The 16675-nt window shown below is 51.3% G+C and overlaps 1 protein-coding gene across 6 annotated transcripts in view; it reads left to right on the top strand.

The window, feature by feature from the left end:
• FAM117A (family with sequence similarity 117 member A) overlaps positions 1–15326 on the top strand; it is a 64050-nt gene extending 48724 nt beyond the window's left edge. For 4 of the 6 annotated variants that reach the window (XM_059997338.1, XM_059997335.1, XM_059997333.1 and 1 more), the window contains 6 exons: positions 6335–6430; positions 7713–7823; positions 8244–8378; positions 9555–9756; positions 11133–11283; positions 14093–15326. In XM_059997338.1, the coding sequence (XP_059853321.1) occupies positions 9663–9756; positions 11133–11283; positions 14093–14393 (546 nt within the window). In that variant the 5' untranslated portion in view covers positions 6335–6430; positions 7713–7823; positions 8244–8378; positions 9555–9662 and the 3' untranslated portion in view covers positions 14394–15326. Of the gene's footprint in view, positions 1–1466; positions 1777–6334; positions 6431–7712; positions 7824–8243; positions 8379–9554; positions 9757–11132; positions 11284–14092 lie in introns of all 6 variants that reach the window. The other 2 variants (XM_059997332.1, XM_059997336.1) reach the window with 2 other exon arrangements.
• Positions 15327–16675: the final 1349 nt, after the last annotated feature.

Here is a 16675-nt window from a genome sequence, read left to right as displayed (position 1 = left end):
CTAGGCTGTGTGTTTTGCTCAGGCTCCAGCTGCAGGCCAGATCTTTTATATAACAAGTCCGGGCTTCTTGCCACAGCAAGACAGAGGCCAGCGATGCGCCTCCGCGGGTCTGGCAAGGCCGAGCTGTGCAGCTTTCCTCTTTCCCTGGGCTGGGCTCCAGCCCTCGAGGAACCCTTAGCAACCTGTCAATATTGTGGCTGCAGTCAGGAGGTGGGAGAATTCTGATCAACGTGGGCATCCAAACCCCAGTATGTGCTCTGCCCATCTTTCATTCCTGGCCTTCTGGGAATTTTCTGCTTCTAGGTTTTGGGCTCCATTCAAATTCTTGCTTGAGCACCCTGGTCTGGCACAAGCTGCCTTCTTCAACATCTCCCAAAGAAATTGGTGCTCCTTCCCTACTGAGCATGGCTACGTCACCCAGAAGGGACTGGAGATGAGGGAGAGGTTTTATGGGGGAGACACAAGGGGGTGCAGAGAAGAGTGGAGGGAAGGTAGGAGGCAGGATCTACCAAAGTCCTTGAAAGCTGTTAAGTCACTAAAAATAGATGATGCCAGCACATTTCCTTAATTCCTTTGAGCTCGAGGGGGGCCGTTCCCACCCCTACCCCCACCTTCTGCGCTTTCTCTTCTAGCCACACCAGTGAAGTACCTCCACTGCACCTGGCAGGCCCTCACTTCTGCTCTCTTATCTGTGCCCCCGACCCAGCCCCACACACACCCCAGCCAGCCGCCAGAGTGTGTGTTTGGAGACCTCATCAGCCTGGCACTCCCAGGGGCAGGACTTGCAGTAAGGACAGCAGCCATAGTCATGGTGTAGGCCGAGCAGCTCGGCTCCCCTCTCTGAACCCCCTAGAGCAGGCAAGAGCCCTGCACGTTTCATATCAGAACACCTGCCATTTAGATAGCCCAGCACACTGCGTCCTCAAGGCTTCTCCCAAGGCAGAAGATGGGTTAAAAGCTCTCGGTTCTCGAATTGCAGCAGGCTGCCAACAGTCCCAGTATTCCCTCCCTGGGCTTAGCTGTGTTTTAAGCCCTTAGGCAGGCGCAAAGGATAGCACGGGTGGTTCCCAAGCAACTTGCAGTCTGACATGGAGAGCGGGCTTACCCAAATATTTGGGGCAAGTGAGGAAGAGAGGTGGATGGATCTTATTTGGGAAATTGGTTCTCCTAAGGAGGTGTGAATGTGGTCATCGGGGAAGGAGGGCTTTGGAGCGGCTACATGTTCTGAGCCAGGATGGGTGATGGGAGCGGGATGACCAGGTCTCCCAGAGGTCAGCTTGGTGGGTGTAAGGAACAGCTTGGGTACAGTGGGTGCTGGGTGCAGAGGGGCCAGTCAGCGAGGACTAGGAAGGCTCTTGTGTGGTGTCACCATCATCTGGAGGTTTCTTTGTGTCTCGGAGGACTTTGTCAGGATCGTCCAGGTAAATCTGAACCTGTTTTCCCCTCTCCTGACTGCCCTCCCCCAGGTCAGCTGGTCACTCAGAGCTGGCCATCAAGTGCTGTGGGCTGGCCACTCCTGGCACTGGGCCCGGAGCCGGGACGGGAGACGGCAGCACATGCTGGTGGTTGCAGTTACCCCCTCCCTTCTTGCTGGGAGTCTTCTCGCACTCTTCTGGAGGGAGGAAGTGGTCTCACCACAGCTGGAATGACTGTTGGAGCCAAGTTCCCCCGCTGGTGTTCTCATCCTGGAGACAGATGGGACCCTGGGTGCCTGCTCCGCCTGGCCCCCCGTTCTGCCCATCCCCAGCCCCATTTCCTCTGCAGGCTCCAGGTGAGGTAGGGATGCCCTTATGAGAGACCTTTTTGTTTTAGGCCTGAGTTACCCTTCGGGAAAAAAATTAGCTTAAGTCCTTGACAAACTTCATGGAGTGTCCTGAGGGGCAGAGGCAGAGGTGGCATGCTTTGTTTGGGAAGACTTCCCTTTCTGTGACTTTCCCTACCTGTGTGCTGTCCTCCTCTTTTTTCCAATCCAGTGCCTCAGCATTTGGTGGTGACACACGATTCAGTCTGCTTATGATGGGCCTTTCTTTGAGGGTGTGAGGGCCTGGGCACAGTGCCTATTTCCCAAACCGGTGAGCAGGACCAGTTGTTCAGTATATGGTTTGACATCAGCATAGAATATTTGAAAATGGGTCCATGATGGAAAGTCTGAGGGTTGCACAGTCACCGTAGGGCCACAGATGGTGGCCTTGGCCACCTGCTGCTAGAGTTCTCAGCGCTGGCCGGCAGACCACCCTCAGAGCCTTTCCTGCCTCTTTTTCTGGCCAGAGTCCCAAGAGACTGATTCCCTGCTGAATTTCAGTTCAGCAAGTAGTTACTGAGCATATATGTTAGGCCAGGCACCACGCTGCTCTACACATCCGCATAGGTACACTGGGTTATGTTCCCAGGGCCCAGCCAAGGTCACTGGAGACAGCAAGGACCAGGACTCTCCTGTCTCAGAATCTGGGTAGAGGCTTAGTTGAGTGGGGGGCAGAGAAAGGGGTTCCACTTTGGAGGGTTTGGGCTCCATCTCACCCCTGCCTTCTTGTTATAAAGCTGTCCTCGCCCTCACGCAGTTATCCCACATGTTGCTCTGGGACTTCAGAATCCCAGGCAAAGCTTCCATGGTCTAACCCACATCCAGTTTTGCATAATCCGAGCATCATCTGCATAGTTGGCTGACGCCACTATGGCCAGTAAGTAGCCCTGCTTCTCCCTTAGCTGCTCCCCCTGGGCCAGGGTGTTAAAAGAAATCTGTTCCAGTGTGTGAGTCCCTTTGACCAACATGACGGGCCTGCTGAGCTCAAGCTTTATCCTGCTTCCAGAGGACTGTCTGGAACAACTACATACGGTGCTGTCACAGCCTGGCTTGACCCCCATTGTGCCATGAAGGGTCACTCTTTGAAGGGTAACCTTCCTTAGCTGTGACTCTTCTGTGCTCCAAGGAGACCTTGGCCCAGATGTCTGTGGTGAGACCCAGGAGGGAAAGGCCTGTCCACCCAGGGGCACTGGAAATAAGGGGTGGGCATGGTCCCTTTCTTGATGCTCCTAGGTCACCTTGGAGGGGCCAAAGCCCATACCTGTGCATGTGCCTGCCTGAAGAATACTCAAGGCCAGCATGTAAACAGCTTCAAACACAGGATAACCTACTGTATTAGGTTCCTGAGGCTGATGTAACAAATTACCTCAAACTTAGTGGCTTAAAACAATGGAAAGTTATTCTCTCATAATTCTGGAGGCCAGAAGTCTGAATTCATTCCGCTCGCTAGGCCAAGATCAAGGTGTTGGCAGGGCTATACTCTCTCTGGAGGCTCTCTGAGAGACCCATTCCTTGTATCTTCCAGCTTCTGGTGGTTGCCAGCATTCCTTGGCTTGTGGCCACGTCACTCCAGTCTCTGCCTCCATGGTCACATTGCCTTACCTTCTTCTGTGAGTGTCTAATCTCCCTCTGTCTCTCTCTCATAAGGACACTTTTAATGGCATTAGGGCCCACCAGGATAATCTTTGCATCTCAAGATCCTTCACTTAATCACATCTGCAAAAACTTTACCATGTGAGGTAACATTTACAGGTTCCAGAGACTAGGACCTGATTTCTTTGGGGGGCCATTTTCAACCTGTCACACCTACAGACCTCGTCTCCTCATCTCCTCACCCACTCTGCCCCAGCCACGCTGGCCTCCTTATCATTCCCAAAGCCACCAGACTGGCTCCTGCTTGGGGGCCTTGGCACTTTCTATGTCCTCCATCTGGGTCACTCTCACCTCTGATATCTGCATGTCTCACTCCTCATCTCCTTTATGTTTTCAGCAGATGTTCCCTTTTCACTGAGGACTTCCCTGACATTTAAAATCATGTTCCCCAGCCCAGCATTCCTATTCCCTTTCTTTGCTGTATTTCTCTCTTAGTACTTATCACTGTTTAAACTGTGCCTCCAGCTAGAACGTAAACTCAAAGCGGACAAGGATTTTTGTCATTTTGTGCCTTGTTATGTCCCCGGCAGCTGAAACAGCGCCTGACACACAGTTTGCATTCAGTAACTCTTTGTTGAGTACATGAGTGATGTGTACCCTGAACCCATCTGATCAGAGAAGCTGCGGAGTGAGGCAGCAGGCCTCATGAGGTGGACGGCTAGGAAGGGCTCAGGGAACGCTGGGAAGAGCTGGTACGGCGGGCCATCTTAGGTGGTTAGACCAGGCTTAGAGGTCAAGGGATAAGGAAAAAAAAGGAGATGGAGCTACATTTGCCTGTGGGACAGAGAGCCCACGGATGGAGGGCCAGATGGTGGTGTCTATGGCCAGGGTGGGTGTTGAGGCAAGGCGATGGCCTTAGTAGCGCAGTTTACAGAGTAGGCAATAGTTGCTGGGAGATGCTGCCAAGCAGATTGAGGTGAGATGGACTGAGAGAGGAGACGATCCCAGCTGCCATGAGTTTTCACATGCATTCCAGCCTCCAGCGATAGCCTACACTTCTCCTTCCACCCCCTCATGTATCTCAGAAGAAAGAGGCAGTTGAAGAGTTTGCAAGAGATATTAGTAGAACCGGTGGCGACCTGAATGTGGCTGCTTTTACCTCCTTCTCACCACCCACCTGTGAGTTCAGTATCTTCCCGGAGGAAGAGAAACAGGCATCAACACCTTAGCCTTTGTCACCCTTCCTCTGTAGTCTCTGCCACCTTTCCAGGGACAACAAGCTTGTGTGGAACTCAGCTTTGATGAGCAGACCTAGTTATCTATAGGTTTGGCTTGGAGCCCTGGGAGGGGAGGAGTGTCGTGCATCTGCTCCGTTCAGGGGGCTGTGGGCTTCTCCTCTCTTTTCAGTATCTGCAGCAGCCTTTTCTGAGGCTCTGTCTGCCAACACCCTGATAGGCATTTGGAAGTAGACCAGCTGCTTGGTTTCTACTGTCAGAGCCAGCTCCACCTTGAGGCTTTGGGGTATAGGCCTGAGGATATGCTCTCTGCCCTTTTTCTAAAGAAGAAATAGTGGGGCCGCATCTCTGGAGGGTCTCCCTTGCGGTGCTGGCCTCAGGGAAGGGAGTCCAGCAGTTGTCTCACCCTGACTGTGTCGCACGGCTGGGTAAAGGCCCTGATTGGTGGGCAGCTGGGAGAAGGAAGAGGCAGGAAGCCTCGGCACCCCCGTGGACCCTCTCCTCTGCAGCTGTTGTGCAGGGCAGCCTACTCCCACAGCCCCGCTCAGACTGCCATCACCGAGCTCTTCTTAACAGCTGTTGGGTGGTGAGTTGTTGGGCTTTTTCCCTCTTATCCTCCCCCTTTTCTGTTTGTAACAACCTCTCGGGGGAGGTCAGCGGATCTGTTGGAGGAGACAGTTCCCAGGCCCTCATGGTTTTGGCAGCTTGTGCAAAGAAGTTAGAGAGGAACTGGTTCCACCAGAGCCTTTCCCCTTGGGCCCCTCCCTTGGAATGGAAGTAGGGATGCTGGTGGGGGGGGGGACTGTGTCCTTCTCTGCCTCGTGCTTAGAGCCAACCACTTCCTCCCTCTGTTAGGGGCTCAGGAAGTGGGTCTACAACTCCCCCTGCCTCCATCATGGGTCCTCTGTCTTCTGTGCAGTGGGGGAGGGAGGATGGCGGACTGAGAGTCAAGTTCTCACAGGGGCAGAGCAGGGCCCAGGAGAAGGAGCTGTGATAAAGCCAAGAGGAGTCAGGAGTCAGGGCTGAGTTCAGAATTCTGGCTCCCTCCTTTGCGAAAATCTCCCCTCCCTATGTATTCAGGAGGACTTTGGGGACCCTAACCCTCTGTGGACCGGGAAAAATCACAGAACAAGCTTGAGGTACTGCACTGCACAGAAATCTTCTGCTTCGGTTCAGGATAGAACATGGGGCATCTCTGTTGAGCTTTTTCCTGTCTTACCAATTAATGATTCCTTAATGGAGTCCCGTCTGGTAACTTGTCTTCGTCAGGCTCCCAGGAACCTGGGCCCGTGCTGGGCACATAGATGGGGAGGGAATCGAGGATGCCAGTGCTGCCCTGAGCCTCCAAAATGTGCTCTTGGGAACTGGTTGGGAGAGGGAGGGGCCCCTCTGGCCCTCACTGCTGGCGAGAAGCGCTTGGAGTAGCTGGGGCTATAATCCATGTGTAAAAGTCAGGAGAGAGTAAAGAGCAGGTTGGCCTTATTGGCTCATCAGGGAAGGTTTCCTGGAGGATGTGGACTGGGAAAGAGGCAGTGCAGGTGGAGAAGCCTGAAAGAATAAAAGGGGCTGGCAGGGTCCAGGAGGTTGATGAGCAGATGAGAGAAGACTTCAAAGAGCCAGCACCTCTGTCTGGGAAATGGTGTGTCTGTCTCCCCAGAGCCAGCCTGAGAAGCTGCTCTGTCTCGCTGGGTTTCTCTCCCTGCAGACCCCCCTGTCCTGGCAAGAGCTTGAAGGTGAGCGGGCCAGCTCGTGTACACACAAGCGCTCAGCGTCCTGGGGCAGCACAGACCACCGAAAAGAGGTAACTGCCCCCTTTGGCTCCCTGGCCCGGGAAGCTGCCTCTCGTCTACCCCCCAGCACCATGGACACATCCGCTCCAAAGTGGACCCACATTTCCAGTCTCATCTGCCTCGACGTAGCCTTTTCCTAATGAGATGGCACCTTCATAGCTGCCTCCCAGCCTCCTGGTGGCCTGGCTTCATGAGCCCAGACCCTCCTGCAGGCAGGGGCTTGGCCCTCCAGCAGCCTAGCTCAGGGTGGGGGTGGCCATTGTTCTCACTTCACTTTGAGGTTGGATCCAGATAAGCGTTTCAGAGACTGGAGAAAGAGAGTGAGTTTCTGGGAGTTGGAAGCCCCCAACCTCATTTACTACTTAACTACTCATCCAGCCTTATTTTTAAAAGAAGAGATAAATAATGATGTGTCCTCAAACACTTCTTCCTGGCCCTCCCTCCCTCTCATGAGGGCCACAGGGGTTGAGGGTGAGAAGAGAAAGCCATAGACTGGATTCCAGGGCTCCCAACCCAGTTCCGCCTGGCATGCTGTGGGGAGCCCCCAGGAGGGCCAACTCACCAGGGGTCACCCTTTACAGGGCAGTAGCTTCTGCCCTCTCGGTTGTAAGAACAGAGAGAGAATATGAAGTATTTAAGGCTAGTGGGAAATACAAAGTATTTACAATTTGTAATTATCAGAGTATTTACACTAAGGACCAGTAGGTCCAGAATTACAAATGCGACTGGGACAATATTTAAAATTGTTGATGATACTCCATAATTGTTACAGGATGTGAAGTTGGGACAGAAGCTGATATTCCTTCTGGAGAGGCTGCTCCTTGCTCTGTGCAGTCTACTTTAAAATGGGGGGAAATCCTTCCATCCTTCTTGGTCCCAGGGCCTTTGAGATAGCTGTGAATGTATTTTGAGGAGTGAATTCAAAAACATCATTTTCCATTTCTATTAATAGAGTAGTATTCCATGCCTTTGGAATCTGTGAAAGACAAAAATGGTTTCAGTGTTGTATATTTTTAATTTTTCGGAACGTGAGCCATCTGTGGAATACATGGTAATTCAAAAAATTTGATAATCTGGTTACTATGGTGTCCAGCTTGCCTGATGAGCCTATCATCACAGTTTTGAACACCACTGAGGTATTTTGAGATGGAATACGTAAAAGGAAGATTAACTTCCATCTTCCTTTTACGTATTTTCACGGGCTTCTGGCAAGAGCCACGCCTGGGAGGGAGGACCCAGTGCACTTTTGCTTTGCTTCACCTGCCTGTCCTCTCCCCCTCTCCCTGCCGCCAGATTACCAAGTTGAAGCAACAGCTGCAGAGGACAAAGCTTAGCCGCAGTGGGAAAGAGAAGGAGCGGGGCTCCCCCCTCCAAGGGGACCATGCTGTGCGGGGAACACTGAGGGTACGTCTCTTCCCCAGCCTTCACCCCTCTGTCATCCTCTGTGGTGGGCCCCGTGGGGTGGGCGGGTCCTGTGAGCCCTCCTGCACTGCAGGGCCTGTGGCCACGTGGGTGCCGGGTGAAGTTTTGGTGCAACTTTGGAAAGGGTTTCTTTCTGTGCTGCATGTCTCTGTCCTCCATCCCCACCCCCCGCACAATTGAGGCCATGATGCAGACTCTAAAAGCACACTCTGGACCCCTCAAAGCTCTGCCTTCTGGAGAAAACCCCACTGAATGGACCTATTGCAATTGGTAACTGTCCCTGAATTCTCCTCTACTCACTTGCTTCTGCTGTGTAGGCATGACTGTTACCCCCTGGTCAGAACTGATAACTGCACGGGGCTTGGTGGGGTTCAGTGATGGCTTCATTTACCTCCTCCTCAGGCGTCCCCTCCCAGCTTCCCCTCAGGGTCCGCTGTCCTGCGACTGAGCCCCTGCCTGCACCGGAGCCTGGAAGGGCTCAACCAAGAGCTGGAGGAGGTGTTTGTGAAAGAGCAGGGTGAGGAGGAGCTGCTGCGGGTGAGTGGGGGCCGCACCCGGATGCACAGATAGGCAGCATCTTGCTGAGTCTGGACACAGGGAGTTGGGACTCGTGCTGTCTGGGGGCTCACAGGCTGTGCACATGTCAACAGAGAAACATGCCCAAACCACCCCATGGGAGGAACACAAATTGAGTTTATTAGACTCAGATGGACTTGACCACAAGAACAGCAGAGCCGGGTGGGTGAAGTTGGGGAAGACATTGGGGCATTGAATGGAAAGAGAAGGGGCCAGGGGTCAGCAGGGTGGAAGGCACCTGGCTGGGAGGAAGGGACTAGGGATCACTCTTCAGCCAAAGCACCAGCTCAGTGTTCCTGACATACTCATCACTGTCACTGTCAGCGTCACCCAGCTGTGCCTCAGTTCAAGTGGCCCCAGTACTAGAGTTATGCTTCCCTTCCCTCCATCTCTACCTGGTGACATGCGTTCATCCTTCATGCCCAGTTGCCTTTGTGCAGCCTTCTCCCCCGCTCCACTCCCAGGCAGAATTATTTGCTCCCTTTTCTGCAGTCTCAGGCACATTTTTATACTGACACAGGACAATTGCGGAATGCCAGTTGGGCAACATTAATATAATTCTAATGGGCACACTCCTCAGTTTATGATTTACTTGCTGGTTGATTTTTAATGTGCATATATGTAGGATTTTACACGTGCACACAGACTGGTGATCTGTGGACACAAGTACCATTGAATGTTAAAAAAAACGAGGGGGGTGTATTTAATACATGGAAGTAATCTGCACATTTGTCCTGCAATGGCCTATAGCTGTTACAGTGTCCTGGTGGTTTGCCCCCTCCTGTGCCCCCATGTGTTATTCACCTTTGTGTTCCCAGAGCCTGACACACAGGAGGCCCCTGCCCTCGTGAGGCTTACAGCCTTGTGGGGCAACACCTTGATGAAACCATAAAATAAATATGTAGTCATAAAGTTCTATCTATGAGGGGAAAGAATGAAGCACTCTGGGAGAAGCAGGAGGAGGTGTCTCTTAGATTGGGGGCTGTTGGGAAAGTCAGTGACATGAGGAAATGGTGTCCTGCTGTCACTGTGTGTTGTGAGTCGAGGACAAGGACAATGGCAAGGGGATGACCCTAAGGGTTACCGCAGCCCTGCCAGCCTGCAGAGACAGGCCTGACCCCCACTCTTCCTCGGCAGATCCTTGAAATCCCTGACGGGCACCGTGCCCCAGCTCCCCCCCAGAGTGGCAGCTGTGATCATCCCCTCCTCCTCCTGGAGCCTGGAAACCTTGCCAGCTCTCCCTCCATGCCCCTGGCATCCCCCCAGCCTTCTGGCCAGACTAGCCGTGAGGAACACCAGGGTGCAGCCGAGGAGCTGACGTCCATCCGCAGTGACAAAGGTGAGCTGGGGAGGCCCAGGCTGCGGGGCCTACATGGGGTATGGGGTCATCTCCATGCCCTTTTCCAACTCTCATCAATTTCTGGCCACGCATTTTTTACTTACTAACCAACTAGAATATCTTTGGGAGTCATCTATATTCCATACGTTATAGTGGTCCTTGATATAGATTCTAATTTATAATTTATATGAAGGTTCTGCACTTACAGTTTTGTTTAATCCTCACTGTAATCCAAAGAAGCAATCCCTCCCACCCCCATGTTTGGCTGAGGTTCAGCATGCCGTTGTGGAGAGCCCATGAGCCCGTTCAGGTGTCCACTGGACCCGTCACCAGCAATACACCTCAAGGCGGGTGTGAACGCTGTAAATAAAAGAATGTGGTCTTTTGCCCAGGGTCACACAGTTTGACCCAGATCGAAACCCAAGCTTTCTGACTCCAAATCTCCACTTTCTATTCTGCCGTGGCTGCGTCACTGAGAGGACAAGATAAGAGTCCCTCCTCCCTGTCATAATGATCCTGACATTCTAAAGCACTGTTGCCTGCATCACCTAACTTGATCCTCACAGCAACCCCATGAGGTAGGCTGGTCAAAGGCATGATCTAACAATACCGAGGTAAACAGAGCATAGAAAATAAAGAATAAATGTGAGATAGATAAAGTCAATATTTGCAACCTCGGCAAAGTACATTTGCTGTGTGGAAAGTGAGAGGAATCTTATCCCACAAGTTGGGTTGAGTAAAGATTGCTTGTCTGAGTCAGTACAAGAGCTCTTCCTGGAAGAAGGGATAAATATTCAAGACATGGAAGGGAAGAAGCTGTGGTATGTTGGCAGGCAGGGCGGTGCAGTCTTGGAAGAAGGCAGAGATAGAGATGTTAGGATTCTTTCAAGTCTGAGACTTGGAGTTCCAGTCACAGTCTACCTCCGGGGAATATGGAATTGGTATTAGACCCAACTTTTCCCTCAGTTCAACTGTGATTTTTTATCCTGTATAACAAGGTCTGTATTTTTTCTCCCCCTTACAATTCTGGTTTTATTTTCTTTTTTTTTTTAATTTTATTTATCATCATTATTTTATTGGGCCTCTTTTTATGGTATTTAATTTTTTTTAATTGGAGTATAATTGCTTTACAATGTTGTGTTAGTTTCTGCTGTACAGCAAAGTGAATCAGCCACACATATACAAGGTTTGTATTCTTGTAAGGCTGCCTCAAAGATGTTTTAAGGTAGAGTGTAGGCAAACAACCTGGATTAACATAACCACTGCCAGCCACCGTACCATATCTCCCAGTCCTGCCCCTTTACACCAAGGTCTGAGTCCGGGAAAGCGGAGACCTTCCTTTAGCACCATGGGACTCAGCCTTACTCTGTTTGCAGCTTCCCCTCCAGGCCACCCAGCCTTCCTTGAAGAGGGCAGCCCATCTCCAGTCCTTGCCTTTGCCTCCTCCCCTCGGCCCAATCACAGCTACGTCTTCAAACGGGAACCCCCGGAAGGCTGTGAGAGAGTGCGGGTGTTTGAAGAGGCCACGTGAGTACCTCAGCCGGTCGTGAGTTCCTCAGCCAGTCGGTGGGGGTCAGGATGTGCGAGGGAGGGACAGGGATGCGGGCTGAGCCCTGTGGCATCCCACCTGATAGGCCTCTCTTTAGTCTGACTCCCTATTGTCCTGGAGACATTGTCAGCTGTAGATGATCAGTATTGCAGTCTTTCCATGACCAAACTTGTTGACGTTACCTCCTCTGAGCACCTAAGTCTTTGCTTATCATGATCTCCATAGAAACCTGCTCTCTGCCCACATGCCAGCCACAAGCGCAGCAGGAGCTGGAAAGGAAAGAGATCTGAAACCTAAATCCTTTGCTTCTTCTATTTTTTTCCATCCCCGGGGAAGGTGTGAGAATTTGCTAGACCATAATCAGAGAGAGAACATACTAGTAATTCTCTTCAGGCAGAGCTTAGAAGCGCCTCATGCCCACCAGTGTGGCAGGGGGAGCCTAAAAAGCTTTCTGATTGCTTCTTCACCCTGCAGCTGCAGTGGTTCAAGTGTCATGAACTCCCAGACAGAAATTTCCAGTCCTTGCAAGTAAGGACTATGGAATATTCCCAAACCAGACTGGACAATTCAGAAGTCATTCTTAAGTTGATTTCTTTAGTACAGTTCCCTCCCGTTAGCAGAGAGAATCAAGAGCCAGAACTTTCCAAATGTCCCACGGTCCCCCTTAGCAGGAGCTAAGAAGAGAGTTCACCATATTCCCACTGCCGCTGTAATATTCATCGGGGCCGATTCACATTGGAAGCTGTGGATTCGATGGCAGTGAGGAAGTTTAGTTATGGTGTGTGAGTGGAGATTTAGCTCGGACAGGGTGTGGGGCCTTGATGGCTCCGTCTGTATCTCAGATAAGGGAGAGGACAGCCCACGGTAGCAGCAGGAGGCACTTATATAACCCAGAGGGGGAATTATGGAGAAAACCAGGGGCACTGAGGGTTTGCTCCCATCATCACTGTTGCCTGGCATCCCTCCAAGAACCCTCGATCCTCTGGGGTCGTGTGTGGGGAAGAGGCCAGATCTCGTAGCTCAAGCAGCCTCTGGGCTCGTGTACCCTTCCCCAGTCCACAGTATAGCTGAGTAATTACAACCTGGAATTGCTTGTGGCAGTTAGGCTGCTGCTTGTCTTTATTCTTTTGTAGGCTCATAAGGACAGAAGAGGTTTAACGTCATCTCATCCAGCTTCCTGCCCCTATGTTAACCCTTTGAGAGAGGTGGCGATCCATCAGTTACTTTCTTAGATATCCGGGGATAGAAATTCTCAGCTCATTGGTGTCTCTTTATTGTATGAACTTTCCTACTGGGAAGTTCTTATGTTTAGTGGTTCCTCTGCCACATTTTCCTCTTCCTGGCTGCCCATCGTGTGAGATTCCCAGGGAGGGAATCAAGCCATTCAGGGTCACGCTGGTTGCCCTCACGTCCTTCGAGTGTTACTTGGTCTCCCCTGGGTCACCCTCCTCGTGCATGCATGCACACACTGAGAGCATTCCCTCTCCTGCCCATCCCCCACCTCTTCCTAAAGTGGGATTCTTTTAAGCCCTTCTCAGTCAGGGGGCACCTTGCTGCTGCAGAGTCCTCTGGGACCCCAGGCTTCCAAACACACCCTGCACACAGGCCTTAGCTTCCCTCTACCTCTCCTCCCATCACTCACGCCGGGCCAACATCCGCCCTCCTCTGCGTGCCTCGCTCTTCTTCCTGGGTTTGGAATGATTAGAATTCTACAATTAAAATAGTAATCAATTTGTCAAGCTGTACACTAAGTGCATTCTTCTGTATGTATACATTACACTTCAAGGAAAAGTTAGGCGATGGGAAGCATTGGTGCAGAGCTTGACTGTCTTCCCACAATTTTGTCTCCTTGCCCGGAATCCTCATAACCAGCAGCTTCTCAGGGCTCTTCACCCTTGAAGCATGGCCAGACGTTCTTCTTCCTTTTTTATCATAAGGATTCCTTACTCTAGAACTGTCTGACCTGACCTCTTTTAATCCTTTCATTTCCCCTACATGAGCAGAAGGATAGGGATTCTTTCCATGTTAGAGGTGAGGCAGGTTAGGCCAGGAGCACATGGTGAATTAGAACCTAGATCTCCTGAGAAGGTCTAGCTGCTGTCCTTTCCTCCCAGCAAGGGTTTTGAACATCACACCTTTCAAATCTGCTCAAGAATTAGATTCTTGAGGTCAGTAGATTTCAATGGGGGATACTTTTCCCCCCAGGGGACATCTGGCAATGGTTGTCACAATTTGGAGTGGGGTGCTACTGGCGTATGGTGGGTAGGGGCCAGGGATGCTGTTAAACATCCTATGATGCACACGATAGCCCCCACAACCAAGCATTATCCAGGCCCAAATGCCAGTAGTGCTGAGGATGAGAAACCCTGCTTTAGGCTATAAAAAGTCTAAGTCACTCTGCTTGGACTCTGCTTTCAGGCAAGTGGTCTGCCCCTAAACCACTGTTCAGTGATGAAATCTCTCAAATTAAAAGATCTCTCGGTCTCCTCTTCTAGAATCACACTGTCAGGAAGTTCTCCTTCCCGTCTAGCTTTAATCCCTCCTGTTTTTAGCTCAAGTAGATTTCCTGTTGCTTAGCCATATTTCTAGAACATGGAGAGCTGAGGGGCCTGCTGAGCGCTGGCGGTTGCTCAGCAGCCTGTCGTTGTTTTGGTCAAGTCACCACCATGTTTGAACAGAGCCCTAGCTCCCTTGCTCCCCTGACGCTGGGACACCTCTCGCCCCTTCTCACCAGCTGTTCGTGTGCACGCACACATGTATGTCTGTGTTTCTCTCTCCATCCTCCAGGTCCCCAGGTCCTGACCTGGCCTTCCTGACTTCCTGTCCTGACAAGAACAAAGTCCATTTCAACCCAACCGGCTCGGCTTTCTGCCCCGTCAGCTTGATGAAGCCCCTCTTCCCCAGCATGGGCTTCATCTTCCGTAACTGCCCCTCAAGCCCAGGGTCCCCCCTTCCCCCGGCCAGCCCCAGGCCACCGCCTCGGAAGGATCCAGAGGCCCCCAAGGCCTCCTCGCTGCCATTCGAGCCTTGGCAGCGCCCCCCGCCGTCAGAAGAGCCCGTGCTTTTCCAGAGCTCCCTGGTGGTCTGAGGGCCCCACCCCCACTTCACCATGGAGACCAGTGCCTTGGTGGCAGGCCCCTCCCGAGCTCCCTGAGACGGGGGATGAAGGAGCCCTTTCCTCCTGGCCTTTGAGCACTTTCATGTATTGTGTCAAAGCCCTGGGTCCTCTTCCCGATGGACCCCTGCCCCTTCGAATGTGAGGGGACCTGCCTCCTCCACTAGCAGCTGGGCAGCTCACGAGTCACACCCGTGTTCTTGTCACCTCTCTCACTTGGTGGAAAACTCACCCAGAAGGTCTTGGGTCCCCCACCCCTGGGTGTGAGTCCGGAGGACTGTGTATGGGGCCCTTGTCTTTATCATGGAGCAAGCTGGCCATGATTAAAGGAGAGCGGACACCACAGATTTCCTTACCTCTCCTCCCCAGACACAGACGAGGAGACCCGAATAGATTCCCGATCCTCTCAGTCCCATCCCCCTACCTCCCTCTCATTGGAGGAGCTGACCAAAGCAGCCCGAAAGGGCCATAACACTTGACCAATCCAGCTGCTGGCAGAGGGGGAACCAAGCGTTTTCCTAAGTGGCATTTTCATCTCGCTTTCACCCTAAGATTGTCTTAAGCAGCAGCCCAGCCTGCCCAGCCCCAGGTGGGTAGTAGGGGAGAGGGAGAGCTGGCATTCCTCCGGGTGGCAAGTGGTGACTCTCCACCCTCCACCTGCCCCAGGACTGGGTTGGATTAGAAAAATGCCTATTTTTCTTGTATCGATGTAGAAACTCTATTTTCTCCCAAAGACACTATTTTTGCAGCTGTTTGAAGTTTGTATATTTTCCATACTGCAGAGCTTACACAAAATCGAAGAAGAATGTTAATGTTCAAGTTTTATTATCCTGTGTTTAGAAGTTGTGTTTTTTTGTTTGTTTTTTGCAGATCTTGGTGTTAATAGACCAAATAAATAAGTATTCCCAGCAGCTTGAGGTTCTGTTAAATATTTTTGGGGGGAGGGAGCGGGATGGAGATTGAGGGTATCATATTAATCACTTCATCCTTGTCTTTAAGAGGAGCCTTTACTTAATACATAATGTTGGGGGGATGGATCCAGAGTCTGTGTCCTCAGGACAGCAGGCTTGCATTCTCTACTTGGACATAGAAACAGTAGGGCCAGGGAGAGTCTGTCCAGAATGAAGAGTGTGGTGGAGGTGGGGTGAAGGAGTCAGTGGGGAAGTCATCCTTTCTTGGGTGAGTCTGGAAAAACACCCTAAGGGAGAGTGGATTTTAGCAGGGACATAAGGGTGACCAAGGGGAGACAGTTTGACATTGTGGGTGCTCCTTGCATCAGCAAGGAAAACAAGATGAGGGAATGGCATTCAGATCGAATCTCTGGGCACAGTTTTAGGGAAGCTTTAGCTCCTTGTGAGTATTCTTTGCACATCAGTGAGTGCCCACAACACAGAGGGCGGAAGAAACTGTTCCTCAGCTTTATAGTGCCCCCCCGTAAGAGCTCTTAGGCTTTTGGGGAGAATGAGAATAACCATCCGAACATTCTGATAGTGCTTTGCAATTTACAAAGCATTTTCACAAAAGACACATTATCCCCACTGTATGGGTAAAAAGTTGACTACCCCAAGGGCAGTCGTAATAACTACAATTATATCTATCTATCTCATAAAACCTCAAAACAAACTCTTAAGCCAGGCTATCCCAACTACCATGTATTGGCTAGGTAAGCATCAGATACACTGTAAAATGCTTTACATAAAATGTCATTGAAATATCACAAACCATCTGATGTGATAAATCCCACTGTACTAATGAGGGAAAGCCAAAAAAAAAAAATTGATAAACCTTGCCCCCAAAACACAGGTACAAAGCGTGGAAGCTAGGACTGGGAACCAGATCTTTTGAATCCAATGCCTGTGCTTCTAACCACAGTACTCTACTGCTTGTTACATTTCCATTAATTTCTGATGAGGAAACTTGACTCAGAGGTCAAGTGAATTGTTTGAAGTCCCAGCTGGTAAAGAGGCAGAGCTGGGACTGGAACCCCAGCTCCGTGCCCTGGAATCGTCGGCTAATACAGTAAAGTAAACCACTGGGCAAGAGAACAAACGTGTGGGGGTCCCCCTCCCCAACTTATATAAAGGACACAGGGGGTTGCAGACAGACCCTATCTTCTACTTCTTACCCCTCCCCTGAAAGATGTTTGGCCTACCCCCAAAGTCTTAGTGAGTCAGGCCCGGAGGGATGGGTGTGGTGCTGCCCCGAGTTTCCTTCCTTTGCGTGAGGCTGTGCCAAAGGAGCAGGCTGCTAGAAGG

The sequence above is a fragment of the Delphinus delphis genome, chromosome 19 (genome assembly GCF_949987515.2).
Source record: "Delphinus delphis chromosome 19, mDelDel1.2, whole genome shotgun sequence".
Taxonomy (NCBI): Eukaryota; Metazoa; Chordata; class Mammalia; order Artiodactyla; family Delphinidae; genus Delphinus; species Delphinus delphis.
This window is presented reverse-complemented; position numbering and strand designations above follow the sequence as displayed.